The sequence below is a fragment of the Hermetia illucens genome, chromosome 2, assembly GCF_905115235.1.
Source record: "Hermetia illucens chromosome 2, iHerIll2.2.curated.20191125, whole genome shotgun sequence".
Classification (NCBI taxonomy): domain Eukaryota; kingdom Metazoa; phylum Arthropoda; class Insecta; order Diptera; family Stratiomyidae; genus Hermetia; species Hermetia illucens.
This window is the reverse complement of record NC_051850.1, coordinates 32,043,741-32,069,538: the sequence shown is the minus strand read 5'-3', so window position 1 is coordinate 32,069,538 and position 25,798 is coordinate 32,043,741. Positions and strand designations below refer to the sequence as shown.

Sequence of the window (25,798 nt, the reverse complement as noted above, 5' to 3'; positions counted from 1 at the left end):
TCCGAGCCCGGGTTCCTCCCTCCCCTCCTATTTTTCCACTTCCCTCTTGTCAAGCCTGATTATACATTATTTTAACGAAAGATGTTCCTTATTTACATAAAGGATAACCTTGGAATTTGTTGATCGCTTCATTTACTGTGCGATCCAGGCTGCTGTAAAAATTAGACTCTGGAGGAAGCCAATTGGTCGGCCTAGGGGAGCTATGGTATCATTACATTTGTCAGGCTGTGGCGTATCCTATACTTACATATAACAAATTTTAATTTGCGCTTCCTTACCTGATATGATGAATTAATATTTTCCCTCCAGCCTAAGCATGGGCCATTATTTGAGTCATACGCACCGACACGAAATGTTTGATACAACGTTTTGGCATTATCACTTATATAGCTAATGAATTTTCCACTTTTTGCTTCTTTATAAAATTTTGAAACGTGTATTTGTTCTGGACCCTGAAAATAAAAAAATGTTTTTAGTACATAGGTCATTAGAAGGCTTCCCAATATATAATATTTTTCAAAGGATCTGGACTAAATTATTTCAAGCCGCTACCCCAGTGTAAAAGTTTAAAATTTAGGTACTTTTTCGGGAGTTTTTTAAATAAAAAATGCAGAACCAACTGATTGATAGAATTGATAGAAGCGCTTATTATAAAATAAAGTAAATATAAAAATATTTTTATAGAATAATTTGAAATTATTCAATTTATCTGTTCAGGTCAGGGAAATTATTATATATTTGATAGAAAAATCCTTAGTTGATCGTGTAAATAAATATGTCTACAAGATGCTGCCACCATCAAACATAGAAGAAACAGTCCGTAGAATCCACCGGTTTAAAAACCATAAGTCGCCAGGAGCCGATGGAATTACAGCCGAATTGGTTAAATATGGAGGCAACCAATTACACAAAGCGGTTTATCAGCGATAGTGATAGCGAATCAATGTTTGACGACTGGCGGGGCATTATCTGTCCCATACATAAAAAGGGGGATACCACGCCGTGCAGCAGTTATAGAGGTATCACGTTGCTGAGTACCATCTATAAGACATTCTCCGGTGCCGGATAGCACCATACGCCCAGAATATCATTGGCTCATACCAAAGAGGCTTCACTCCAGGCAAATCAGCAACAGATCAGATTTTCTCTCTGCGGCAAAGCGATGGAAAAACTGTTGGAATATGGACGTCAGTTGCACCATCTCTTCATCGACTTTAAGGCCTCCTATGACAGCATAGCCAGGGTAAAACTATACACCGCTTTGAGAGAATTCGGTATTCCGACGAAATTAATAAGACTGACTAGGCTGACCCTGACCAATGTGCGAACATCAAGAACGGTTTAAGACAAGGGGATTCCCTGTTATGCGTCCTCTTCAACCTGGCCCTGGAGAAAGTGATTCGTGATGCAGACGTAAATGCGGGAGGCACCATCCTTTTCAAGTCCACCGAACTACTGGACTATGCTGACAATATTGATATTATGGGAAGAATAACCTGAGATGATCCTGATATTCACTTATTTTCACAACTGAACTACTAAACCCTCCCACCTGTCCCAAAAAACCTTAAAATTCAGGTTTTATAGAAAAATTTCTAACATTTCGGAAAAACGTTTGTCCACTTTCGTTATTATTTACACATAATTCTAAATCATGTTGCATATTGCAAAATGCAATTCTAACGCTTGTTTCTGAGTCAAATGAAGTGCATGCGAATCCAAATGGACTTCGTTGTTGTAATGAGGCCTTTTCGCGATTGCATGTCTCTTGTGACAAAATCGAGGCAGCTTTGTTGTTGCCTTAGTCAACGTTGATTTTGGTTTAAGGTTGATTGCAAAAACAAAATTAACGGGGTGTTGGGTAGTAATGGGAAGCTAAACTAGGAGTTCAATTACGAACGTATGGTCGAATTTCGTCTAGTTTTTACAGTTTCTGTGGTACAAGCACCAAGTTGTACGCCATTGTTAGGAAAATTGAGGCGGCTCCAAGTTTATCGTTACAATTTTATCGGCGTCGGGGGCGATTAAGTTTCGAATGCCTAGATAGGCAGTCTGGCCAGTGATCTCATCAGTCATCTGCGGGGGCATTCGGATCTCCAGTCCTCCGGCGGTGGTAGTGGTAGTGGCGAAAGGCAATCTTCCTATAATCGTGTGCAGGGATGTCTTGTTCGTGGTAGCTGGCCATGCGCCCGCTCTTGAGGATTCCTCCCTGAGTCTGGCGGCATTTTCCGAGCAAAGAGAATACAATTTTTGGATCAATTTACTTTGCGCGCAAGAAATATGCTGCCTCGTGTAAAAGATCGGACCCGCGCACGGTTTCTTGTGAAAGGACTATCGGCCGAGGTTGAACTGCAAGGGTTTAGTGCATTGCATTAGGGATATAGTAGGCCGGAATGCGCCTATGACGTCCCCGGACTGGTTGCAAATCAAAGCAGGGTGCTCTAGGGAGCCCGCCTTCCCCTGGATCCAACTGAAGTTTCGCTGGGAATTTTCCCCAGTAAAGCTTGTAACACGAAATCAAATCTGAAATTTAAAAGAAGGTTGCACCTTACAATCATAAGCCTTATGCTGTAGGACATTGCAGTGGCGCAAGGACAGTTTGTGAAATAAAAACATCCTTATAAACCAATCTTTTAAGAGTTCTGAAAGTGTAGGACATTTTATTTTTAATCCTTATTTCATTTTTAAGGTTTTGTGTAAAATAAAACCTTATTAAAATCGGTTCACTGTCTGCCTGTCTGTCACACGCATTTTTCTCGGAGATGGTTATAACGATTGACATCAAATTTGGTGGAAAGGTGGGAACTGTGACCGCTCACGCATACAGTGAGTTACATCATTCTACGTCAAATTTAAGGGAGGTTCCCATACATGCAAAAGAGGGGGGGGGGGGTGTACATTTTTTTTCGCCAAAATAAAAGGTCTCGATTAGTACTTTCGGCAGCCGGTCTTAATTTTGACATTTATTGGAAAGGTGGAGAGTCAGGAGGGTCGAAAGTCATAATTTTTTAACGGATCCATTTTCAGAAACTACTCAACAGAAAAATCCCAGTCCCCATACATGTAAAAGGGGGTGTAAAAATTTTGTTCACTGAATATGATTTTTGAGTGTCAAATGAAAGGTCTCGATTAGTACTTCTCGAAGCCGTCTTAGTTTTGAGATTTGTTAGAAAGATGGAGAGTGGGAGGAGTGGAAAGTCATGATTTCTTTAACGGACCTATTCTTAGAAACTAACCAACCGAAAAATCTGAAAAAAATCGTGAAGCTGCCTCCACACGGTGTCCAGGCCTCAAAATATTCTCCATATGGATATCTACTCAAATTAAGTTAATAGTAGTATATCACTATATTTTTTGGAAAATTGACTAGACACCCCCCTTATGTTTATCCTAGGATTATAATATAGATAGCAATATAGGTTATAGTATGAAGCATGTTATCTTGATCAAAGTCGTACTGCTATCAATAAAGTTACAGTAGCTCAAAGTTGTCTTTACCGTGTAAATTTACTGCAAACCAAAGTACTAAATATTAATATCACACTAAACTGAGTAGTCTCACATGCCAAATGCATATATATTATGGGCTACGTGAAAATGGAATAGCTCTGCACTCAAATATACTCACACAAGAAACAAACAAAACCTTTCATACCCAAAAGCGCCGAGCTTCCGGTTTCCCGACTTGTTTATCCATTTTTAAAGTTTTGTTTGCAAAACAAGGAGGTGGAAATCTTCAAAAGATTCTGGCCTGGGCACACCAGAGTGTGGGATTTTTACCCACTAAAACCACCCCCGACTCCCTCCCCCCTTCCCTACCCCGTGGAACCACCTTTAGGTATTACATCACGGGCAGAGTTAGCTTACTTTAGCTAGGTCTCCTTCCGTCTTCCTGCGGGGTTCGTACCCGCGCCTTCCTCACTTCTTCTGCTTTCCGCAGTTTCTCTCGGATTACTCCGATCATGGAATTGATCGCATCTCAGTCTTCCTGGTAAGATACCATTCTCCGGACAAAATTTTCCGGTGGCGCAGCAGGATTCGCAGCATTCGAAAATACGAGCGGATGGATGGCGCTCGGAACTCTCCACGCCTTTAGAACTCGCCACGGGAGTGGAGAGCTAGCGGTGAGAGTGTGCCGTTGGTTGGGAGCAGAAAGAACCGCATGGAGACGAACCGGTCTTATCTGCATCGACCGCCGGTCAGTAAATACGCTTTTATTCTGTGTAACAAAAACTTAAAAAAATAAAAGAAGGTTTTCATTTGAAATTGAAGTGGTTTTTGGTTTTGCTATCTTAAAAACTACATCAGTGGAATGTATCCGGCTATCGTGTGATTTTGGGTGGAACAACGATTCACAACTCAGATAGTTTGTTAAACGAATTGGCGCACGAAACAATCGGTGCAGCCGAAACGTACAAAGTCGCTTCAGCAATTTTATTCGCGGAACTGAATTGGAATAGGAGTCAGCGCAACGCATCAAAACAAACTTTGACTGCGCGTTTCGTGCATAGCAAGTTAAATATCTAAAATAGCACTTCACTCAGAGATTCCTCTAGGTTCCTTCTTTCTTCCACGAACCTAGGACATTGGAAGAATACGTGCGCTGGGTCCTCTGGGACCCCGTCGCAGTTTGCACAATTAGGTCCGGTGTCCAATTTAAACCTGTACAGGTATTGACGGTATCCTCCATGACCGGTGAAAAACTGGGTGAGATTATAATCAATTTCCCCATGCTTTCTCTTCAGCCACTCACTGATACAAGGGATCAACCTGTAAGTCCAATGACCCTTTTCTGACTGGTCCCATCGCTGTTGCCATCTGCTTATGGATCTCTCTCTTTCGGCTTTTTTCACCTGCGATAAGGGAGAGATGGACCTGGTGTTATAAATGTTCATCATTTAGGTTGCCTGGATGTCAATCGGCATCATTAACGAGATGACGAACGCTGCATCGTCTGAGACGGTCCTGAAGGCAGAACACACACTTAAGGCTGTTCTTTTGTAAACCGTACCAGTTTATATGCATTGCCTAAAACCTGCAGCGCGTTTCCCCAAACTGGGACTGCATACAGCATGATAGAATTCACCACCCTGGCTATGAGCAGCCTGCAAGTATGCCGCGGTCGTCCTACGTTTGGCATCATCCTTGCGAGAGCCATATTAGTGGTGGATGCTTTTTTACAAGTATGCTCTATGTACTGCTTAAAATTGAGTTTTCCGTCTATCATCACCCCCAAGTATTTGATAATGCCTGTCTATCTGTCTGTCTGCCACACGCACTTTTTTCAGAAACGGCTATACCGATTGACACGAAATGTGGTGAGAATGTGGGAACTGTGAACGCCTAGACATGCAGTGAGTGATATCCTTCTACGTTGAGCCTTAGGGGGGGGGGGGTCCCCATACATGTAAAAGGGGGGTGTACAATTTTTTTTCACCACGCGTTCGAGTCGTTATTTTTTGTTTTATTACCTAGCTTTAGCTCGCTTGTTACACTGTCGTTAGTTACGCGCGATGACCCATGTTTGTTGGTTTTGTAGGTTCCTGTGCAGACCCACGCTTCGGTATAAGGACACGTGCAATTTTATCATTTGAAACCTGAGGAACTGAAGTGTACAAAGCTCGGGACATGCTTCCACCGTTCAGAGCATTATGATGTGGATAATTTCGGCATGTCTCGTTGGCTGTCCCTCAAGCTGCCTCCCGAGGAAACGAGTGTTTGTTTGAATAGTTCAAAGTGATTGCCATAATTTCACAAGATTCACCACCAAACACTGTTTGTTATTCTAATGCAATTTCAATCACGTTCAATTCCACTCGGCTTTGTCGTTGACCACCTCCATCGCAGAAACAAAAACAGTGAGTGAGTGTTGTTACAATTGTTCTTTTTTGCTGACTGACCATCCGTCCAACACGTTCTTCTCTCAAAGTTCAGAACGTGTGTCCCCAAAAATTCACAAATTTACACACAACGAAATATCTGTATCGATCCGCTAAGCAAGATGAATTCAATTGTACACTAGCACGGATATATACATATCATTGATCTGATAATTATTAGAAAAAAGGTCAATGATCACTTGATTCAAGACAAATTTTGGAGCCACATTGTGTGTAGTGCTTATCAAAAGTAAAGTGAGAATTCGAGGGGAGATGATTTTTTGGAAAATTTGTGAAGATCTTTCTTCTTTTAAACATCCCTGCCGCTCAATCAACTGGGTCATTGAACCATTAGGGCTATTTCTACTTTCTGGATGGGGTTGTTCTTGTGTTTGAGACTAATTGGTAAAAGCTCTTTGCCGTTCCCCTCACAATCCGTTCAAAGCTCACTAATTTAATCAAAACTCATTCAACAACCGAAAATTAGTCACTTTAAGTAAACAATTTCCTAAATACCTTACAAATGACCAGACAAGAATTTAAGGTATAGCAAATGCGATGTTTTGCTCATTAAAAAGTCAAATCACTCCTACCAAGATCAAGGGTAAATAGCGGTCTTTCAGCGATGAATAGACTTCCCAAAAATAATTAAATTTCAAACAATTGTTTTTTTCCCCGTTGTTGATTATAAACAAACGAGATCAACTAATGTAAACACGATTTTCAGGTGTACGAAGTATTTCATTCAATCAAATTAATTCTGCCTCGCACATGTGTAGGTGAGGCAATGGGAATGCCTCCTTCTGAAATTTTCAAAATTTCAAATTATTTGTATTCTCGTTGAACAATTGCAAATCAATGAGTTAATGTTATGTGATCCACGCCTCGTGTTGATCTGACGCAAATTCCCAAAACGACGTCACTCTTTTGACGCAATTTCGAAAATATGTGGATGTGATTTCGTAACGATTTGAGTGTGATTTTTCGCGAAACATAGATGGGTGTGCTTTTGGGATTTGAAATTATGATCAAGCATCAATTTTATGATCGTAAAAACGTTGAATTTTCCCGATTTAAATTTACATTTATGTGTGCGCTCCTGATTTATCCCCTAGTCGTTGAGGAAAAATTTATTTTTTCCGTTGATCATTATAAAAATTGAGATAATCCTGTTCAGTATGAGTCTCTGGGGACTTTGATATCGCCATTAAATCTAAAACCGGCGGAAAAACTGGGTTTCACTCCTAAATTTCTCTGGATTACATTTTTCACTTTCTCTTAAGTACGTAATTAATTTCAAAGACGTAACGATTTACCGCCAGTCGTAGATGCACCGCAGACTTTAATTTCAAATACTTCAACCTCATTTGTTGAAAATCACCAGATAATTATTTTATCTTGTTTTTATGCATCAGCGCGATACATTCGGTAACAACAATATATTATAAATATATTCTCCCTTGAAATAGAGTGTGCCGTCATCTAAAAATATATTTTATTTTGAGGACGCCGGCGGCCGCCATATCCCCGACCATCGTCATGATGGCGGCAAATTTCGTGTAAATATAATAATAAAAAAAAAATCATCAATAAAACTTGATGAGATATTTTAAAGATTGAGATAAAGTGAAATTGGGAAAGCAAACTAGTGAATTAAGTGGTTTGTGTTAACGCAAAATCCAACCGTGACTCAGTCACGCGGAAAATCAATTGGAGTGAGAAAATTATAAACAGAAAATTTCTCTCCTACGGAAATCTATTTTTAAAATATTTTGGGCTGTAGTAAATATTGAAGGCTCTGAATTCTTACCGATAATGCAGAACATATGGTTGTCATTCATAAAAATTACACTTTAGTGTGTTAATTGTTTTGAGCTTATAATGTACGACTGTGTTTTCGTTTGTAATGAAAATATTGTTGTGATGTTGAGTAAGTAATTTACTGTCTTCTATTTGCAGAATTCACTGAAATCCTTCAGATTATTTTTCTTTTGAATGAAACATTGATTTCATTTGGATGGAATAAAAATAAATATTACATAAAAATTTAAATCCATCTAATGAAAGAGGGTTCATAAAATTGCTTTTATGGGTTTTTGGGAGGATGGGGGACATGAAAAATGGTGTAATTAAAATAATTGAATAAATCCAGTCTCCATTATTGGGAAAGATTTAGGACAAGGCATATAGTTGTGAAGGCCTTTAGCGACTAAAAGGGACATTTCAGTTATAGTAAATAAATAAGCGAAAAAGCAGTAGAAAGGTATAGAAGGAGCATTGAAGAAAAGAATCTTCAAAGAATTGAAGAGTAAACCTGTTTATTACCCACTATCGGATTCCATAATACGAATTGAAAAGACGCAAAAGAATGCTCAAACGGAATAGAGAACCCAGCAGCGCTCAGCAGAACAAACCCGTGTCTTCATCGGATCAGATGTCTACCAAAGATAAACAAATCAGGTAATGAGATGCGTGAAATCATAGAGGCGACAAATGCTCCAAGACAGAAGATAGCACGATGACTATTGCAAAGATTCAATGAACTAGGGATGTCAACGGGAAAAGGAACCATCAGGAGCAGGGAAGAACTCATTGAAAAACTTCCAAACACGGAAACACTTTCGGATGAGGAAGGTGTGGTTTCATTTGACATTAATTTCCCTAGTGTACCAGTAAAGGAACCACTGGCATACATAAAGAAAAAACTAATTAATATCGACGAATCATCGTGGAAATGGAGAAGGAAAGTACGGCAATATATGAAGTTAGCTACCCTTTGTATGAGTGAAAGCCACTTCATGTTTAGGAATCGATACTTCAAAACCATAGGGGGCAGCAAAATGGGTAATTCGCTATCACCATTTATCAGCAACATCTTGATGGAGTGAATAGAGAAACGTATAGAGCAACTTGGTATTTTACCAAAATTCTGAGCCAGGTATGTTGTGACATTTTCGCAATTGGGAGACGAAGCCAGCTTGAAATACGGTCCACAAGAGACCGTGAAAGTGGCACAATCACCAACTACACTTCCTGGACTTACTCATCATCAACAACAGAAGAAAAGTCGAATTCGGCATTTACCGAAAACCAACATCTACGCAAAGAACCATCCCAGTAACTTCACAACACTCCTTCTCACAAACAATGACACCGTACAACGCAATGCTTCATCGCATGCTAACCACGCCTTTATCAGAGGAACGTTTAAACAATGAGAAACGCCACATCATTGAAACTGCGGAAAAGAACGGGTTCAATAGGAAGACCATAATAATAATAATAATAATCAGTAAAAAAATAACGAAAATGCAAAGGAATAACCTGACGACACTTTTTACACAAGTGGGACCATCTAAAAAACTCGGTTTCCTATCATCCATTTCCAAATTAGCTACCAGTTGAAAAACATCCTAAGAAAAGGTTACATCTAGGTGATATTTACCAGCAGACCACATCAACTGAAGACACGATTAGGAAGCGTCAAGGACCCCAAGGAAGACAGCGAGAAAAGTCAAATCTACCAGATAACCTGCAGCGATTTCGAATCAAACCAGAAGATTAATAACAACGAGGTTCAACGAACATATAAGGGAAGCGAATCTGGCGAAAGCAAAAAGCAGACCAACCCATGACCTCAAATCATTGGTAGCCAAACACATCATGAAGGAGAAACATACAATAACGGAGGATAATCTAAGGGTAATTAAGGACGTTAATGACTTCCACAAATTGGACGCATTAGATAGTGACATCCATAAGATACGGAAGGAAAAAGGATTAACAGTGATTTAGGCTTTTTGGATTTAGGTATTTAAGGACAAGCTGGACCATAAGCAGTTTAGACAAAAAATCACTGAGGAAGAGGACAACTGGTCCTTGAAAACCAGTCTATGAGGAATAAAAAATAAAATTTGTCTTTTTTTTTCGTTGAAAAAGAGTAAATTAATAAGATTTAAATTAAGGTGCGTAAAGTAAAGAATGTACCGCTCAGGTCGACGGACGAGACTAGAAAGTTGTTGACAAATGACATCCTTGACATTTGTCACCCCCAATCTTCTGTTAGGCCATCAGGTATTTCTACAGCCATTGAATGCAGCGGCAGAGGCAACTTCACAATGGCGCTAAGGTTCGCGCCTCCGATGTGCCGCTACACTCTTCTATAGGGGTAGTGTGTTACTTAGCATGAGCCTCCAGTCGGGTGTTTGTTGTCATTGATATTATCAGCTACCTATCAAGGACATGGAGTAAGGTTCTTGGTTGAACAATAAACCTCTTGGAAAATGGAATTGGCTCTGCTTAGAAATAAAATCGCGAAGTGCTGGCGGGCAAACCAAAGATTAAATAAAATGCAGAGACAAATTTAATCTCAATTAATAATAAATTAATCGATCGAAGGAATTGATATGAAAATGTCGATGTTGTTAAGATATTATGGATAGTGACCTGGTAGCTTGTCATCCCGCGAAAAGTAGCGTCAGTTATTGACTATATACTGGAAAGAACCATCAGGAACTGAAGAGATTATAAAATAATTTTTTATTAGAAATTTTGTCCAGTAGATAATTTTGACGAAAATTGTAATAAACAACCTACATTGAGGGCGGAAAAAAAAACCCCTTGAATTGACGTTTGTATACTACCAGGACATATCCGAACTCAAATTTAATGTTTGCGAATAGTGTCTGTCTTGTACGACTTAGTATTGGCGTTTTATGGGCTCATTAATTCAAAATTATTTTTCACCCGCATTGGGCGCCTGTTTTAATAAACTTTCACATTGATGTAAATTTCATGTGAAGACCTTTCAGATGTCGTAATTTTCTGTGAAAAGTAGTTAACACGCTGTATCACTTTCTAATTCACTGGTGCTGCTCATCGCATGTGTTTTTTTGCTCTGTAGTTTGATCGCTGAGCACGGTGAATCGTTAAGCGAGTCTTTGTTCGGACTGAAAATTCAAGCCTACCATATTTCTGAGAATTAATTGCGAAGGATCAACCGAAGATAATTGTTTTTTTTTTAATTTTTGTTGACGTATGCTTCGTCTTTAAAAGCATATTTTTGAAAATGAAATATAATTGCTCTCACGTCTTGGAACATCCTTGATCTCGTTACTTCAGAAGTGCGACAGGACACTTTGAAGTTAGATTTCGGTCATTTCACTTGTCTCAAATGAAAACAAGTCGGGAAACCGGAAGCTTGACGCTTCAGGTATAAAAGGTTTTGTGTGGAGCGATGAGTGCATGTCAGGGGGGTGTACATAGTTAAAAATTCCATTGTCCTCTATTTTTTAGAAAGCGATTTAAAAAAATCATTTGATGGAAAGTACTGTGTTGATAGTAGTCAACCTCACACGGTCACATTCGGAGTTTAATATTTTTAGCAAATGTGAAGACCTTAACCTACAACAGACACAAACAAGTCGGAATATCGGAAGCTCGCGCTTCGGGAAAAAAGGTTTCGTGGTCATCTTTTGTAAGAAACTTCAACGGACATTATTCCATCTGAATATATCTACAAATCCAATATATTCCTTCATATTTTTCCAAACTACAAGATATGCGTACATATTACAAACATAGATATTATTCTCACCCTAAACAAACAAATTGCCTATTGCCGAGTACTGTATACATCCATGCACGTATATAAATTGATCGTATCTATCATATATTTCCGGTTTACTTCATGCACAAAAGTATACATATGTGCATATATAGTACGTATATTGAATACCGCAGGCGGCGCGAGATCTTGGGCTGCACATCAATGAAGGCAAGACAAAATACATGGTGGCAACGTCAGCACCGAAGACGAATCAACCAACAACATCAAACCGCACTGGTCAAACACAAGCACGAACAAGAATAAGGATAGGGGAATACAACTTTGAGACCGTTGACAATTTCTCCTATCTAGGGTCGAAAATCACAACCGATAACAACTACGATGATGAAATCCGCGCACGGTTGTTGTCAGCCAACAGAGCCTACTTCAGCTTACAAAGACTGTTCCGCTCGAAACGTCTCACCATAGGGTCAAAGCTCTTACTGTACAAGACTATGATCTTGCCAGTCCTCATGTATTCCTCGGAAACTTGGGTTCTTAGCAAGAAAAATTGCGAACTCTTGGCCGCGTTCGAGAGAAGAATCCTCCGAAGAATTTTTGGCCCCCTACATGAGGATGGACGATTCCGTAGCCTACACAATGACGAAATCTATGAGCGATACCATGACCGTCCGGTTGTGGATAAAATCCGGCTCAATAGGTTACGGTGGGCGGTTCACTTAATCCGTATGGATGAAGATGATCCCACCCGGAAAGTCTATAAGGGCAATATCTATGGTAGGAAAAGAAGACGAGGCAGACCCTTCCTAAGATGGAGCGATGGCGTGGGCCAGGACGCCAGACAGCTTTTAGGGATATCGAATTGGTGGACCTCGGCGCAAAACCGGGATGTCTGGAGTTCCTTATTAAGGCAGGCCTAGACCGGATACCGGTTGTTGCGCCGTTGATGATGATGATGATGGTTTAATGTACAAATATATCTGGCTGGATTAAAACTTTATTAACACGCATATATACCTACATACACACATGTCTGTCTGTAATAATTGATATTGAAATGACCCAAAAACTTAAAATAAAATGTTTCTTTATGACCCCCCATTCATATCAGCTGACTTTGTGCTGATATTGACGAATTGATAGAGGATAATGACGTCATACACGTTGTAGAATGCATGAAATTCGCAGCAAATGTCAAAGTTTCACCCTTTATAACTTTGTTTATAATAGTTGGATTTTCTTCAAACTTGACCAAATTGTGCCTTATATCGTCCTTTACCCAAATGCAATTTTGTAGTTCCAGCATGAAGTTAAGGGGGTTTCCGACCAAATTTGTAAAATATACCAATTTATTATTATTAACTTTACAACACATTTGCTTCATGTAAAGGGGTCTAGCCGTTTCCGAATAAATCGGGTGTGACAGACAGACAGACGGACAGACAGATATCGACTCGATTCTAAAAGAACTGGGGAGAAGTGGATTCTTCATGAATGGAATTTTAATATTTCACGCGAGTGTAAATTATTCTCGTTAATTATGATGTCAGCATCTTATTTGCATGGCTTTGAATGCAGTTAATTTGCACAAAATTGATAAGTTTGAACTGCTATAACTTTGGCACTTGTAGCCGGATTTTCATTAAACTTGGCGCGTATGCACGATACTGTCCTATGTCTATGCCGGTGCAAAATTGAATACTGCTAGGATAAACTTAAGGGGGGGGTTTTTAGTCAAGTTCTAAAAGTTGGTAATATACTATTAGTGAGTTTACTTCGGTAGATATCGGAATGGCACCATCTTTCGAGGCTTAAATTTCACATAAGTGTTTTGCACAAAACCTTAAAAAGGGCTGTGGAAAAGTAAACTAATATCAGTTTCGGAAAGTACTAAACGCGACCTTTCATTTGAAACTCCGCACGACTAAATCCGGTGGAAAGATTTTTTAACTATGGCTATGTTTTCTGGGGCCATTTTGTTTTTGTTTTAAAATCTTGGAATTTCCATTTTTGAGCCTATTAAAAGCTGTAAAAGTTGAATAAAACAAAAATTAGGAAATAAAGATAAAAGCCTTTGTAAAACGTATTTCGGGCAACTTAGGACTTAATCTACAATAACATTTTTCACTGTTTTTGGTTTGCTAACAATCAAAGGTTAAATTCTTCTGTGAAAGGGTTTATATCTGACTAACGTCCTACGAAACGCTAACGTGTTTCTAAAACAGTCGAAAAGCTCCGACGCAGCTTTACTTTAAATGACGAAAGTCCACTTCTTGAGACCCCTAAAATTGACAACCCTCTAACGGCCTGTTTGTTCGTGATAATAAGGGGATGCCGTCTGACTGTTGTCTTCTCCGGCGCTAAATCCACACCCTCTCCATCATAATTTTTTTAATGATGTCTGGCAAAGAAATGATATTCGAGGACTTCGTCATGAATTATTAATTTGTCATGCTAAATGATGCAATCCTATGCTAACATGCCTTGACCTTTATCAGGGAATGTGATACTTCATCCTACCAGAACGATCACACAGATTTTATTGCCAAAAATACCTTAACATTAGGTCCAACTTCATCTTTTTCAGAAGGTTCAATTTACTGACTATCCTATCTTTTTGACAGTCGCATGCATCAGTTGACACTGTACATTCGAAAGGAAGACGTTCTACCAATTTGTTGAAGAAAACTTGATATGTCTCTGTTCTAACGAGGCTCGGGAATATGAGATGGTCCTTCAAGCAATTCAGCTCCTCTTGCATAACTGCAAAAAAGTTCTCATATCTAAGTCACAGGCGCAATTGTGCCTTGTATGGGGTTCTATACTATCTTGTGTCTCTAGCGCAATCTACTCGTCGGGCACTCCGGAATATTGGATTCCATTACATGGTACAGCCAGAAGTTGATCTGTCGCCTTTTTTTTTAAGTGTGACCTATCCACTGCCTTTTCCGTCTTCTAATCAATACGTCTACTGAAAGCTTGGGGCTTTTGAGTAACCGTGGCGGATACTTTCCATGTGCCGCTCGTTTATACAAGCGCAGTAAGGGCATTGTATCTTCAATGCTCTGCCCATTAATTCAAATAGGGAGAGTGGAAGGACCACACTGAGAACCGGGTGTTTGTGTTTATTTTTTATTCATCTTTGTTTGTCTCCTTCTCCTAATTCAGAATCATTTGGCCCATGCGCATGACTCTGTAGAAGAGCAAATAGATGTCAACAGGGGTTGCAATGACCAGTTCTGCGGGGAAGTCAAGTCTAGGGTTCTTTCCCCGCTTTAGTCCATGGCATTGCCAACTTAACTACCTTTGTATTTATGCCTACTTACTACTGGCCTGCGGTTTCAGAGTTAGCTAATTGCATTTGCCTGAATTCAAATCAAAGTATATTTTTGCCTGCGAATTATTAAGCAAATTTGAATGGCACAATATTTACTTTTTGACCTTTCTCATGATTAAAACATCTGTATGTGTTTGAGAATTCTTAATTGAATTGGGACATTCACCTATTTCCAGAGCACTGCTAATTTTAATCTATTTTAAATTCATATTACATCACATTTCAATCCCTTCTGGTTATTATATATCTTTATATATGTGTATTCTCATAAACTTGGAAAGCATTTCTCCTTCCATTCATTTGCTTAGAGGTTGTTGCTTCTTAATCTTCAAATTTAAAAATGTGGCTGAGAATTGTACAATTGTTAAGTGTAAGTGATACATGCACAAACAGTGCCACAAACAGTCTTCATGCAATACTCTAAGTTCAATCAATGCTTTCTGTATACTAGCATATTGTATTTCACTGAACTATAAGTGGACTCGAACTATCTATAGTAGTGCATGGAAAAACATTTTTCCGCATGCCCTATCTATCTGTTATAAGAAGCCTATTGTATGTCAAGACATCGTGGTAATTGCAGATATTATCTCCTTTTCAATTTATTGCACTAATTTTTTTGTATTCATTGTATTAGTTTCCCGATATACACTAAGTATTTGTACCTGAAAGACTTAGGTATTCTGAAAACTAAATTTGCAAACTGGAATTTTCAATAGATGATATTAGTAGCACCAACAAGTACTAATGAAAAGACGCTTTTAGTTTTAGGCTTTGGGATTTGGGTAATAAATGGGTAAATTAGCATCCATCAGAGTGGAACTAAACACGGCTTATTGTACACTAATTTAAGCGCACTAATTAAGCCCTTAAACTTTTTAAATTGATTAACAGCAGACATGCGCGAAACCTCCTTAGTAGGTAATGCGATATCACCTCCTTTTTTTGAGAAAAGTGACATTACATACGGGAAAATATTACAACTATCACCTTTCATGTTTCTAACCGTATATGTGATATCATATCACCAATATCACATTTTACATTCGTAGGTCAATATTGCTTATCACCAGAGTGATATTTAATAATAATAATCGTTGGCGGGACAATCCTATTAGATCTGGGCTTTGAAGTATCTTATGTTCATTGAAGATCATTACGGTACACTAAGAGGCGATGTGCTTAGCATTGCGCTTGTTCGTGATTGTTGTCTGCAATCATATCGTAAACTACTAACTACTATGCCAGCGTCAAATAAGTGTGAATGAAATGAAGATTTCATATACGATAAGATAAAAAGGAATAGATCCCACATACTGGAGTAAAATATTTTCACATGCGCAGAACAGGGAATTATGATTTTTGCGAGCTAACATTACTTATTTCTTAGAAATAGTAGATGAATTTTCTATTGCTTTCCTCGGGATAACATAATTAACACACACAAACCTGGTATTATTTTTCCAGACCAAAGCCAACCAAGAGAGCAAGAAGTGATAACAGTAACAGTAATAGTGCCATGATCTAAAGTAATGTTAGGATGTTTGGTGATGCTTGGATTGCGGTTGGTGATGATAATGTGATATTGCACTTTACCCTTTTTTTGTGATATATGTGATGCATGTGATATATGATGTATGTAACATCACTAGCCCATCTCTAAAAGACTGCTCGGTAGGAAAAATTTCACCTTCAACATCAATATTTGCAACCAATACCCACGTATGATTGTTCTGGCGGCCTAAATGACTTGCATCCTAGTTCACCTTTATTCGATGTTGAACTTTAAGCGCAAATACCGAAGAAATTGACAAGTTGTTGTCGAAATATGAACGTTAAATTCCTAGTAGAAATCTAAGCAGGATTCACGAGACTATTTTCTATACGTTGGAGGTGGAAATGAAGCTAGTGAAAAAAATATGTCTAGTAAAAACAAGTCGGTAAAACATAAGCTAGACGCTTCAAGTAGGTTTTGTGTATGCCATTTGAGTTGACATTTGTCCCCTTATCACCTAGCACGTAATTTATACGCATATATTATGTCAGATTATTCACTTTCGCGTGCTGATTACATTCAAGGTCATAATTTGGCCACCTTTGACTTACTATAATTTAGTTAGTAATAGTGCGGTTTCCACCAAATTTGGTAGGATGATGCTTTATATCAATGCAATGCTGACCACATTGACACATGGATAGTGAAAAAAACTTGTTGTAATTTTATATCACATCATCTTCCACTCCTTCCTGTTTAGGAATGCTGCACTGAGTGTAATCTGTTAGATGTCCCTTGCTAGCATGTGCCTCAACTCTCTTCAGGGCTTCCCGAGAAGCTTCCATTCTTTCTCCGCTACTCCAAGCCATGTGGCGTTGACCATCCTGGGATAGTGGAATCCATTTCAGGGCATATCCAACAATGAGGTTGTCGCCTTTCTTAATGTGTGACCTCTTCACTCTTAATTTAGTTTTGTGTCCAAAACTACACAAAGACATTTCATAATAGAAGATACTGACAGTTTCTGTCCGTTTAGCTGCAGAGGCTGCTATTTAAGTATCTTTAAACTAGTGGTAAAGAGCATCGTCCACGTTCCAAAGCTCTCACCGAAGTCCTATCCTACCAATCCTATTATCCATGATAAACGCATCACCACTTCATCCGCATACGCCACCATCAGCACTCCGCCCTTTTCAGCTTTCTGTTGCAGAAGCTGTTTGTACTGAGGGTTTCAATTGAGTGGCTGTTTTTCACATTCGATTAAAGCGAATAAAAGGACCAATTGAAGCAAAACCAACATTACCAATGTCAGAGTTGACCGTCTCAAAATCGACCATTATATATCGGAAGGTGATGATCAATGTTGAGTTGAACCCCAACGGGCATTTAGTTTACACTTAAGAAAATGGAGAAAAGGCTGGTTCACTCTTAAGGTAATGTAGACTGATTATCCCAGTTTGTGGCAAATCCACTCTGCAGGTGACAACGTTGTGAACTGGAGAAAAGTAAGTTCAGCATGCCGGCCAAATGCGCTGAGAATGTCCAGACAACGTGATCATGGGAGTGATTCCCATACTCGTAGATCATCTAGCTAACAAGATTCGCGGTATTTACAAGAGAAGGAATGAAGGCGAAGACGAATCCACCCGAAGCGACTGCTATTATAGCTACTATGAAGGAATCGTATAGGAAATGGCAACGATGGTTGGATAGCTTAGAATAGGTTGCTGGAATTACTTACTTATCCCGATTATTGAAGAATGGATCGAGCGGTACAGATAGAGGTGGATTTAAATTACCTCGTGACAAAGTTGCCTTCAGAATATGGTGGTTATAGAAAATATTTGCATCTCTTGGGATTCCATGAGCCGCGCAACTGTGCTGAATGCATCGTTATGGCCGAGGACCTAAAAATATGTATAAAAGATAGATGACTTTCTACAGCAATTATAGAGCTGTCCGGATCGCTCAAGTGGTTAGAGCTGGGCTGTCGTAGTAGAAGGTGGCGGTTCAAATCTCACTGGTGGCAGATGGATTGGTGATCGAGACTGGATGTCGGATACCAGTCGACTCAGCTGTGAATCAACCTATGTTAAATGAAAAATCTCGGGCGAGCGCAATGTTGACCACATCGCATCCTACAATGTACAGTAGTCTACCGTTATGGTTTTGATTGAAGTGCTCTCGAATCCAATCTGGATTGTTACGTCAACGATTATTATTATTATTAATTATGGAGTATCACGTTGCTGAGTACCATCTATAAGATATTATCCGCTATATTGCTAGGCCGGGTAGCCCCATACTCCCAGAACATCATTGGCCCATATCATAGAGGCTTCATTCCAGGCAAATCAGCAACAGATCAGATTTTCTCTACACGGCAAACGGTGGAAAAACTGCTGTAATATGGCCGTCAGTTACACCTTCTTTTCACTGACTTCAAGGCCGCCTTTGACAGGATAGTGAGGGTAAAATTGTACACGGCCATGAGGGAATTCGGTATCCTAAAAAAAATGATAAGACTAACTAGGCTGATCCTGACCAGGTCGGATAAAAGCAGCAGGATCACTCTCGAGACCATTCAATGTCTAAAACGATCTAAGACAAGGGGTGCCCTATTATGTGTCTTCCTTTACCTGGCCCTGGAAAAAGGGAAAAGGTATCATCCTCTTCAAATCCACTTAACTACTGGCCTAGGCGGCGCGAGATTTCGGGCAGCACATTAATGAGGGCACGGAGAAGTACATGGTGGCAAAGTCAGTGTCAAAGAACAAAGAACCAACAACATCAAACCGCACTGGTCAAACGGGAAAAATAAAGTTAGGAGGCTACAACTTTGAGAGCGTTGAAAATAGCTACGACGATGAAATTCGCGCAAGGGTGTTAGAAGCCAACAGAGCCTATTTCAGCTTACAAAAACTGTTTCACCCGAAACGTCTCACCATAGGGTCAAAGCTCTTATTGTACAAGACAATGATCTTGCCAGTCCTTATGTATTCCTCGGAGACTTTGGTTTTTAGTAAAAAAAAAATGGCGAACTCTTGGCCGCGTTCGAGAGAAGAATCCTCCGAAGAATTTTTGGCCCCCTACATGAGGATGGACGATTCCGTAGCCTACCTAACGACGAAATCCATGAGCGATACCACGATCGTCAGGTTGTGAATAAAATCCGACTCAACAGGTAGGCAGGTCACCTAACCCGGTTGAATGAGGATTATCCAGCTCGGAAAGTCTTTAAGGGCAATATCTATGGTTGAAAAAGGTAGGTCAGGACGCCAGGCAGCTTTTAGGGATATCGAATTGTTGGAGCTCGGCCTAAAACCGCTGAAACTGGGGAAACTTGTGGTGTCGGCGTTGACTGACGACATAATATCATCGATACATAATGAACTTAGGGTATAGAGGGTACGTTTCGTTCCAAGTAATGCAACAAAAAACTTAACCTTTAAAAGTAAATTAGTCAAAGCAGTTTCATTGAATTGTGGGATCAATCATTTATTTCCTTCTTCAATGGGAGAATAATGAAATTATTTCTCTAAGAAAAGAAACTACTTCACCTCTGGAGGTGATGTAAGATAAAGATGGCTGCCCAATATTTCCTTTTCTTTCTTTTTTTAAGTGATAAGATAAAAAAAACTGGGGAAGCCCAGACAAAATTATAGGGAGCTAGAAAACCAATGGGGCGCTGTGGCTTGACTAGTTGACGTGATTACATTCATGATCGTGTTTCGGCAGGGAGCGACCCTCCCTTTCAGTCTTTCGAGCATTTCACAGTAGAAAGCAGCGTTTTCTGTAGTTTCGGTTGGTGCGAACTTGGGGTAGAGAATGCTATTTACGCTAAACACTTTTGGGGCTAATTTGACTTTTGTCGATGGATACCCACCTCGGGGTTTGTCCCCGAACTCCTCTCGGTTTTTTAAGGTTTTGTTTAAAATAAAACCTTATTAGAATCGATTCGATGTCTGTCTGTCTGCCAGTCTCTATTGTCTGTCTGTTACACAAGATTTACTCGGAAACGACTAAGCTAATTATCACAAAATTTGGTGAGAAGGTGTGGTCTCTGAATCCCCTTTCATATAGCAAGGGGCGCCTCCCTACACATGTGAAAAGGGAGTCTACACTTTTTTTTTCACCGAATATGGTCATGTGAGGTATGAAATGAAAGGGCTCAGTTAGCACTTTTCGAAACTGATGATATTTTTGAAATTGGGGGTTCAAAATATGTGCTCCAAAAAGTGCCATAGGTCTCGTTCTCAGAATCAATCCAACCGGAAAAACTGGAAAAATATCAGTGATGCTCCATATGATCCATACGAAATTTAGGCCTCAAAATACATCCCATTCCGATGTCTCCTTAAATGAAGTTAAAAATAATAAATTACCATATTTTTGAAATTTACCTGAGACACCATTCCTTGCGGAAGTATTTCATATTTGAAGCGTCCAGCATTTGATTTCCGTTTTTTGGCTGACTTTTTTTTGTTTTTTTTTTTGCATTCAGATTTTTTAATTTATTTTGTTCATTGTGCATGTGGTAAGTAGACAGCAACGAGGCAAGCCGGAAGACTCGCATAAACGCCCACGTTTTGGACCAAAATTTGCAACCGTACTGGTTCACACAGCTCCCGTATTCAATCTTTCCCATTATATTGTATTATTTCTTAGCTCTGATTAATAAATCTAAATTTGCTCCGTGAAAATATCAAGTTTTACGAGATCGTTTGCACATTTACGACTTCACAAACGTTCATTCATAGGCACTTACGTAAATAATCATACTTCCTACTATCCTGAAAAAAGTATGTGCGAAATGTCATCTTGAAAAAAAGTTTGCCCGAACTACCAAAAAAAACCTGTGATTGAGTCTTAAAACATTCCAAAAATAAAAATTCTGACATATCCATACATACGACCAGCTGAGCCTAAATTGAAATTGAAAATGAAATTTGTCAAGGTCGCAGAAAAATTAGTTATTTTTAAAATGAGGGAAACCGATGCCTGTCGTAGGCCAATGTTATATGTCATGAAGTATGATAAATTATGGCAAACGCTAATGTGTGAACACTGATGTACATAGTTCGAGCACTAGTCATGCATCTTTTCTGTGGGTATTTTAGTGGTGTATAAATTGAATTAAGATTTACTGACCGTAAAAATTCTCAAGGAAAAAGGATGTTTAATCGCTTGGGTATTACCAAAATGTAAATTGAAGTAATTTAGTATGATCAACCAATAGGGAAGCAGAAAATGGGCATGACGATAACTTTCGGAAGAATCTCGACATGACAGTGGAGGCCACCTGCCTTGCTGATATTAGGAAGAAATGTTTTCTAAATTTAGACCGGAGTAGGGGCTTAAAGGTGTCTACCTAGGAAGACTTAGTTCTGTAATTCAGAAGAACGGAGAACTGTAAGAAAGTGGACTTATAGTATCTTTGGATTACAAAATTGGAGCATTATTTAATCACAAATGAACACTTCTCTGAAACAAAGAAATTCCTTCGCTATTTTAAGATACATACTAATACTTAGTTGTGTGATAGTGACATTTTTTATCGTGCAACTACTTCATGCTAAGGAGGCAACTGTGACTTATTACGATTTCCACCAAACTTTTCAGTATAATGCTGCCAAATACATATTTCATGATGCTCTTTGGCGAAGAAGTCAGTAAAGCGGCAGCATATTTTCAAGATAGTCAGGACACCCCAAAAATGCGCAGCAACCGACAAAGGGACCTTAGTGAAAAGATACAATCTCCCCATAGACTCGCAAAGTGAAAAAAGGACGCCGTCGCAATCTAAAAAGCCGGCAGTTAGGAATTTATGTGAACCGCCGGAAAAAGCCACTAATGGCACCGAGGACTCTCTTCAATTTCAAGGACCTGGATGAGAGCGCATTTAATTTTCTTCAATTTACAAAGTCAGTGACACAGATATAGTGTCCATTCCATAAGTCTTCTCATCGAAGCAGTGGAAAAAACGATTGCAGCACGCAAAGTACAGAGAGCGCCCAGTACATAAATGGTTTAAGTTTGACTAACTGGCGAAAGAAAGACAGATCCCATTTGTCTCGCAGATGTGATGTTATGAATAAGGTTTTTCTTTCAGCCTCCCTTATAGAAGAAAAGTAAAAAGAATTGTGGAAATACAAGCAACTGCGGATGTGCGTTCATGAACAGGTACTTCAGAATATCAGACGCGCAGCTCTGGTTTTACTTATCTGACCCCACATGAATCAGTTTTCCGAAGACAATAGTTTAATTTTCGTAAGGAACAGCTTATTGTAAGAGTGGTTTGTGAGCAACCTATAAGTCATCTTCGTCTCTTCCAAGTCACTGGGAGAATATGCACGGTTTGACTGGTAGGCTCGGCAGCATGTCAGCCAAGAACCTTTCTTTGCTCTGTCAAATCTTCTTGTACTCATCATCCCATTCTTACTGCACCGTTTAAGAACAAGGAGGTTGAATGCTTTCCGAGTCGCTTGATGGGCATCCTTGTTTATAACTTTTCCACTGTGGCCAGGACGCCATAGAAAGCAGTCGTTGGCAGTTTACTCTCATCACTCTGTTGATCGTGCTCGCATGATAGTTTACTGGGTTAGTAGAATTTCAGCCTTCCACTAATAGTCCGGTCTAGAATGCAAATTTGCGCGCCGGCTTCGTGTCAAGTCGTCAGCCGTGTCGGCGGCAGTACAGTGCGTCGGCGGACACGGTGGTGAATCGGCAATGCAGTCGTCGTTCATGCTTCGGATGTTCCGCTACAGAAGTAAGGTCATTGCAACTGTGTATTGAATCAGTGATGATTGACAATTTCAAAAATTGTCTTTCCGATCATATCTAGATAGTTTGCACAATACTTAAAAGGAGTCAGCCAATCACAATGTGATATTATTGATTTCGTACTTTAATTATCATAGAAATCCTGTCTCTCGAGAATTCACTTGCCAAGATTGGTCTGAACATCGAAGTCGATGGTAATCGACTAAAAGGCAGCCCGAAACAACGGTGACTTGATACTAGATGGGGATTTAAAAGCCTCGAGATCACACCCAGATCGGGCATTCCATTGAGTCAAATGGTGAAATCGATCACGACGAGCCGACCCAGCTTGTGAACGGAACAAAGGCTGAAGAAGAAATCCTGTCTCTGAGAAAAGACAGGACTACAATCAGGTAGCCATCATATTCAAGGCATTTCGATTCTACTGCACAGGCTTTTGCTGTCTCTGATTCATGGCAAGAGGTACCGGTATTGTAGGAGAAGGTTATAGAGAGGTTGAAGGAAGGGTGGCGAGCATTGTCCACCTTTACAGTGTTGAAGGTTTCTTACAAAATGCTATAAGTTATGGTTAGAGTATTTTTGGAAAACGGGTTTCCGTGGACAACACTAAATAAACGTGGATTTTAGACCTTAATCGCTATCAATTTCTTTGTAGCAAGCAACAAATTCCTGTAATGTAGGGGCGGTAACATACTCTATGATCGCTCTGATCACGGATCTGCAGATCTTTTGATTTTTTGTGTGCTGCGGAGAAGTTAAGGACTGATGTGAGAGAGGCGGTCAGAACCCTGCCCGGAAAGTTAGTCGAAGTCATTTCGTCTTCGCATGAACGCAATAGTGTTTGACTTTTCAAGGTTGAAGACTGATTTGAGCCTATTGCATTTGGATGTTAAATGGACAGCTTGCTGGCTGAGCTCCTTTTCTTTTTCCCCCTCTTGAGTCATCAATCACTATCATGTGAAATTATCCGCGTATTGTAAAATTTCCACCTCTTTTGAAACGAGGAAGTAATTAGACCAAAAACTTGTTGATCAAGATCGATCGTCAAGCACTAGCGTTCTGCACTTTGTGAACTTGAGGATCCAGGTTGAAATATCTGCAGGACCCTTTTGAATCAACATTATGCATTCCAGAACCTCGAAGTCCACTCACTCGTATGCATTTGTAATTTCAAACGAGGTGGCCAATACATGTTTTTTTACCCTTTACCCTACAGATGTGAAAAGAAGTTCATTTAGGGACGCCGTGGTGAGCTTGTCCTTTCTGTACGTATAACATTCAGCCGGCATGCATGGAAAATTTTCATTGGCTTCCGGGAAAAGTTACGTTGATTGGTGAGGTTTGTCGATAGTTCCTTATGTTACTGATATCCTCATTTCTTTTAGGTATGTCAAATTGACCCCTGTTCTCCGACGATAAGTCAAGCCAAATTTGATTAAGAGCCTCTAGGAGCGCTACATTTCTCTATCCATTGAGCCATTGTTGTACTTAGGGATATGTAATCCGATCCGTACTTGGCGCAAACTGTCACTTGTAAATTTGCTACGCTTCCAACAAGCCCTGTGGAAAAAGATGGTGAAACAAACGGGATTTGAGGGATGTAGTCAAAGTTTACCCCGCTGTTATTATGTTGTCGCTGGATTTCTTGCAGATAGGGTTAGTTGTTTTTCTTCTTGCATGCTTGTTTCCCAGTTCCCGAGTTCTGATGAGATCTGATCTTTCAGATGGTGGACCAAAAATCCTTGATGTTGCAGTTTCTGTAAAAGGCACTTCAAGCATGCTGCCAGTGCCTCTTTTTTCGACTCCTATCAGTCACTTATAACGCTCCTTGGAAGAATCAACGAAGTCACCATTGTATCTTGCCATGGCTTCGAGATCTCTTGTTATAAGGGCAATAGCTTTGTTATCAAGAAAATTAAAAAGTGCGGCTATGACTTGTTCGAAGATGCCTTTTCCAGTAGATGGTAAATAAACCGGAGCTCTGGTGATGTGAGAAATATTGGCTCTTACAATATCATGATAACATTGATGGAAGTCTCGTGGAAACCTAATACCTGAACGCTATCCTCACAATCCATCGTTCCTGTTTTCGAAAATTAGGTTGTATCCCGAGAGAGACTTGGTAAGCGGGTTTTCCTTAACTTGAAAGGTCCTATAAAGTGAGATGATGTCGAAATTGTTTGTGTTGTCAACGTCCAGCGCCCTATACACTGCTTTATTCAGAGGATGTTTTCCTGGCGTCTCATAGCAAAAATGATCTCGAGTAACTTGTCCAAAAATGGAATGATCGTGTCAATGAAGACGGTCTCAGATTGAATCTCAATCAATATAAATTTTGGACGAACGATCCTCATGAAACAGGTACTATCACTGTCAATGGCAGTAACCTTCCTAGAACTGAGTGATTCGGGGTAATGCTATTAGCCAATGGCGAACTGCGTTATGGAGTTGCTGGATAAAGTGGCGTTCCACAACTGGTGTTCTTTGTGACTGCCGAATCAATGAGCGTCTCAAATCTATAATTTACCGCAATATTGTCCATCCTGTCGCTTTCTATGGTTCTGAGTGTTGGTCGACTATAAAAGACAACAGCGTCTTGCGATAGTGGAGACGAAGATGTTACGTTGGAGTAGTGGCGCTAATGACAAATCAGTTGCCGAGATTGGTCTAAATATCAATGTCGATGGTAAGCGACTAAAAGCCGGCCGAAACAACGGTGGCTTGATACGCTGGAT

General features: G+C 39.7%; 1 protein-coding gene across 2 annotated transcripts in view; it reads right to left on the bottom strand.

Annotated features, from left to right (window-relative positions):
- Positions 1-25,798, bottom strand: part of LOC119650462 (long-chain-fatty-acid--CoA ligase 6) — a 149,490-nt gene that overhangs the window by 20,995 nt on the left and 102,697 nt on the right. For both annotated transcript variants that reach the window (XM_038053325.1, XM_038053326.1), the window contains one exon: positions 279-452. In XM_038053325.1, coding sequence (XP_037909253.1) covers positions 279-452 — 174 coding nt within the window. The remainder of the gene's footprint in view (positions 1-278; positions 453-25,798) is intronic.